Source organism: Triticum dicoccoides, chromosome 7B (assembly GCF_002162155.2).
Source record: "Triticum dicoccoides isolate Atlit2015 ecotype Zavitan chromosome 7B, WEW_v2.0, whole genome shotgun sequence".
Taxonomy (NCBI): Eukaryota; Viridiplantae; Streptophyta; class Magnoliopsida; order Poales; family Poaceae; genus Triticum; species Triticum dicoccoides.
In genome coordinates, this window is record NC_041393.1 from 145,773,445 (window position 1) to 145,778,965 (window position 5,521).

General features: G+C 39.7%; 1 protein-coding gene across 1 annotated transcript in view; it reads left to right on the plus strand.

Moving 5' to 3' along the window:
- Positions 1–4,005, plus strand: part of LOC119341358 — a 5,017-nt gene extending 1,012 nt beyond the window's left edge. The window contains exons 2-7 of the mRNA XM_037613237.1: positions 1,872–2,113; positions 2,193–2,315; positions 2,545–2,661; positions 2,763–2,945; positions 3,041–3,182; positions 3,527–4,005. Of these exons, the coding sequence (XP_037469134.1) occupies positions 1,872–2,113; positions 2,193–2,315; positions 2,545–2,661; positions 2,763–2,945; positions 3,041–3,182; positions 3,527–3,606 (887 nt within the window). The 3' untranslated portion in view covers positions 3,607–4,005. The remainder of the gene's footprint in view (positions 1–1,871; positions 2,114–2,192; positions 2,316–2,544; positions 2,662–2,762; positions 2,946–3,040; positions 3,183–3,526) is intronic.
- The last annotated feature ends 1,516 nt before the right edge of the window (positions 4,006–5,521 follow it).

The following is a 5,521-nucleotide window of genomic DNA, read 5'->3' on the forward strand; positions in this document are numbered from 1 at the left end:
GCGACATAGCAAACCCTACCCATGGGCTTCTTCGGCGGCCCCGGCAAGAACAAGGGGAAGCTCACCCCTGACAGTTCCTACTCCGTCGTCGCCAGCGCCTGCCCGCCCTGCCAGGCAACGGCTGCACATTCTGGTGCACCAGGCGCGATGGCACTGCCAGTACAGGCAGCTGCTGTCGTAACTGGATGTGACCGTACCGCACGACTGTCATCTGGATCCGCATCGGATCTCGGTGCCGCGGTCGCAGCGGGCACATGCGGTGGAGATGCACAGGCGGCGGGAGCTACTCATGTCGGAGCAGCGTCAGATACCGGAGGAGCAACGGCGCCGCAGCATCCAACACCACGACACCAACCCCCGCCGCCCCCAGTCGTCAAGCAGGAGGAGGAGGCTGCCTACCAGGCGGTGTTTGCTGCAGCCATGCAGACCTCCATTGAGGAGGAGCGACGCAAGGCGGAGGCGGACTACCAGCCGCAGCTGGCGGAGGCCCTCGCCCTCTCTGCCGCAAGTAGCATGAAAAAAACAAAAAAAATCCACCAAAAATATAAACGTGCCAATAAAGCTGATAAAACAATAACAAATAAAAATAGAAACTTTATCACATGTCTGTATATATATATATATATATATATATATATATATATATATATATATATATGTACATATATATGTATATATATTAGAAACTTTAACACATGTCTGCTTGAACATGTTGGCTAAAAGAAAAAAAATGAAACGGAACGATACCAATACCAATAAAATCATTTTTTTAGTATGAGTTCATTTCCATTTTAGAATGTTGCTCATATGTATTAATTAATACTCCATCCGTTTCTATATATTAGTCTTTTCAAGATTTTAATATGAACTATATACGGATATATATAGACATATTTTAGAGTATAGATTCACTTATTTTGCTTCGTATATAGTTCATATTGAAATGTTTAAAAAAGACTTATATTTAGGAACGGAGGGAGTAGGTAATTAGTCTTTTGAGACAATAACAGTAAATTAGTATTTCATAGGAGAAATAGTTTTTTTTAGACAAGGGAAATAGTTTTCTTAAGAGTTGGGAAGTACGTAGTTAATTAGTTTTTTAGCAAAAAAGAAAATAGTTAATTGTTGACCTGTGCTGCCGCGTGATGCATTAGGAGGCCTTTCTGGCCCATATGTGCACGCTCTTGCGTAAGAAGGCACGGCACTCTGCCGTGCCCAGCGGCACGGTAGAGGAGCCGGTTCCTGTTATATCTGGGGTGATGTCTTGTCGGATTGGAATGGTGTGGGTTATTTCAATACCACAATAGAATTGTGTACCTGCATGCTAGTTAGTCAGTTAGTGTACATGTAAATATACTTTTTAGAATACCATACCGTACTATGGCTTCATTCATAGATTAATAGCTTAATCTATGAAATGGAGATATCAGGTATTAATTGTGCGATTACAATTCTTCTCACATAATATTGTTGCGAACTTGTTCATTATATGCTATATATTTTGTGATTGTGCATACCTTTTCATGGATGCTGTATCTATCCTTTTTGCCTGGTATAGCATGCCAATTCTCCTCTTTTTCTTTATATAAGGCTGTGCCATCAAATATGGAGTGTTACTGTTATACTATTTCTTTAGTGCTTGCTTACTAAGAATAGAAGTCCATGCTCCATTTCCCGATTATTGCACATAAAATGAGTGTCAATACACTATAGTAGTGTGATTTAGAAAATGTGAATACAATTTCAGAAAACAATACAAGTAAATTCGCACCTCGCTACCCAATTTTAAATGTGATGAGTACTGCTGTTCACTCCTTGTCTGAGATTTTCTCCTGAATAGGCAGCTGAATTTGAATTTCTTTTTCTACCAGCAAGCAACATTTCTATTGTCAAAGAAGCGCAGACTATGTTGGATCCTGACCTTTTCAATATCATACGCTTCACTATTGCGGCCATTCCTTTTGTGCCATTCTTGTTGAAGTCACTCAGAGACATGCAAGTTGTTATTAGGGGCATAGAGCTGGGGGTTTGGGTAACCTTGGCCTACCTCACTCAGTCTATTGGGTTAGTTACAGCTGATGCTGGCCGTGCATCTTTCATATCCGCCCTCACAGTAAGATCCTTTCTCAAGCTTAGTCCATAAAGTATTCCCAATAAGATATGTTGTATGTTCTTTACTCAAACATATTCAGGTGATCATTGTTCCTTTCTTGGATGGTATTCTTGGAGCAGAAATACCTGCATATACATGGCTTGGAGCATTTTTATCAGTTCTCGGGGTTGGTATTCTGGAGTTAAGTGGTTCTCCACCATGTGTAAGTCGATTATCTACATGTAAAGGTCCACAAGTTTGTCTGAACGTTTTTATTTGTCTTAGGGCTTATAGTATTGTTCTGTGTCAAGATTAGTGTGCTTTATAATTTGAGCTCTGTATTAGTGTGCTTTAGAATTTGACCTCTTTATTCTTGATTCAACAAGTTGATAATAACTGCACAACTTGCACATATCATGTTGATTGATCTTGTCTCTGCGTACTGTCTTTAGGTTGGTGATCTTCTGACCCTCCTTAGTGCCTTCTGTTTTGGAATTCACATGCTCAGAACCGAGCATATTTCCAGGAAAATGAAGAAAGAAAATTTCCTACCGCTTGTTGGATGTCAGGTTAGTTATCGATTAAATCTCAATGCTTCTCTTGCATTTATCACTGAAAAAATTCCTCTTTTTTTCTCGATGAAGTGTTCTAAAAATTGGTTTAAAATCAGGTGGTTGTCGTAGCTGTTGTGTCGGCAGTCTCGTTCATTGTTAAATGCTTCCTCCAGAATGTGGTACCCTGGAATTTAAAATCACGGACACCAACAGAGTTATTCAGTATGATGTCATCGTTTCCTTGGCTAGCAATACTATACACAGGCATAATCGCAACAACCTTTTGTTTATGGGCAGAGGTTAGTAACTAATCTTGCCATGCCAATTATTTTCAGTCTGATGTCAAAGTTTATTTCTAGAAATACCTTTTTTTCTGACATTTTCCTGTCATCAGATTGTTGCTATGCGTGATGTATCAGCTACAGAAACTGCAATAATTTATGGTCTGGAACCAGTATGGGGTGCTACTTTTGCATGGGTAATTCATGGCGAGAGATGGGGCATTACTGGACTTATTGGAGCTATCTTCATCATAGGTACTTATTCACCAGCCACCACATTCTCAGCTACATTCTGCATTACGAATTTTCAATGATGGAAGTTAATGACTAGTTGCAGTACAAACCATCAATGTCCTTCACTGTTTGGAAATGTAGGGCGTAGTTCGGCCATCCAAGTTTAAATTTGACCAACAAATAATCTGAGAATATGTGGGTTATGTTAAAGCACAATAGGGTTATGTTTTTCCAAAAGTACTTTCTTGTGATTGTGATTTGTAATATTGTACTTCAAACTTGGACAATAAAGTTAACACCTTAGATTTCCTACAGGAGGGAGTAGTTCCCACAGTGAGAATATTGACTCTTGTTTTTCTTTTCAGCCGGTAGCTTGATGGTTCAGGTATTGGGATCATTTCTTGATATTGATGTATCAGAGGACAGTTACCAGATGAACAGCTGATACATAAATTGCAAAAATACGAGGATTTCGCATGATATGATCAGTTGATCACTACTGCGACGTAATACGCCAAGTAGTTAGCATGACACTGCAACAAGATCTAACTACAATTATGGCCAGTTGCACAAGGAATGGAAAGCTCACTAGGCTGACAAAAATAGGGGTGGCTCACTGGTGGCCTGAGCAGCTGACGAAAACAAACTGTGGTGCCTCGTGGCGTGAAGAACACATCTACAGAAAATGGTGATGTGTATCACTCGACTAAACGCTTAGGGTAGCCTGATGTAGTATCAGTAACAGTCTAAATCCTTCTTTCTCTCAATGTAAATCATTCCACATGATGTAGTATGTAATTCTAGATTACTTCATGCTGATTCCGCATCAACCTTTGTTTTAGTACGCTATTGTTCATTGTCAACTAGATATATGTCCATAAAACTAGATTGTACCAACTGACACATAGCTTACAAATTCTCCATGAGATCAGAACTGCACCTAGTATGCTTGGGATCAGACGGCATATTCCAGCCCAAGACACGAAAAACAAGATTATACTCACGGGAGTAGATATATATCTCAAAACAGAGCAGAAGTACCATTGCAGGCTCACAGGAGCAAGAAGTAGAGCAACATTTTTAGCTTTCATGAACAAGTGGAGCAAAATTGCTCAGAGGTACATCTGTGGCTACCCTTGTACCCCTTTCAACTCCTTCTATTAATGCAATGACATGCAAGCTTTCGTGTATTCACCAAAAAGGTAATGCAAAATATTAATAATTCAGATGACAAATCTATACTATCTATATAGTGTACGAGTTTTGAATTAAAGCAACAGCACGATCCTATCCGTTGGTCTCATAAATCTAACGGTTGAGACTCAAAGGATCCGCAGTAAACAGTAGCCCGCAACTGCATCCGCTGGTTTCTGGAACAATCGCGTCACACCTCCTCTATTCTTGCCATGTTGCATGTGCCATTGCACCAGGCAGAGCCAAGACAGAGGCTGAGACAAGTGAACGTTTTTAACGGGCTATATACTGTATATCAGCTAATGGCCGCAGCTAATCGCGTCATTAGTTCGTATAAAAAAAATACATTCCCTGGAATCAACTACACCGAATATAGAGAAGACCAAAGCCCTGTAGCCCATACATGTAGGTTTGGCTAACTATTGTTTTGCCCTTGCATAATTGATCGATCCGATTGATTGATTGATCTACGTGTGTGCTCGGCTGGACTACTTGGGGCGTTTTTTATTGCAGCCCAGTGAAATGTAAAAGACAGCCACAATACCAAATTCATTAGCAGAAAACTGCCACTTCATAACTCATGGCAAAACTCACCGCACGAAAGAATTGACAATGGCAAAAACACTGATGATAAACGCTAATTGCTTTAATTCTCTTCCAATTGTCTTCAAGACATGTTTTTGAAATAGAATGAAAACAATTTTCTTTACATTACATGATTGTAAAGAAAAATAACTGTAAAGTTGACATTGTCAACTTGTTCAACGCTCCTGGTTGTAGAGCTCAATTTAAGTTAACAGATATGTAACATCCTTTTGTAGTTCTAGATATATATTATGATGATTTGTCATCAATGCTATCGTGAGACATAACATATCGTGATGTTTCGTAACTTTTGTGAACATTGACTTTTCGCCTCCCTCATATCTAAATCCTGGATCCGCCCTTGGCCGAGTACGAGAGATGTATTGTCTAGGAAGAGAAACAGAAGCAAACAATTTGTGGGTTTCACCACGTACATCTTTATTATTTTTCCCTACGGAAATTTCTGGGTGTCAGTAGGCCACACACGTTCTATCATGCTAATTGTCAATTTTTTATTACTTCCCTGCATGTATACACCAACAATATTTATTTTTGCTGTGAATTCATTGCAAATCACTATA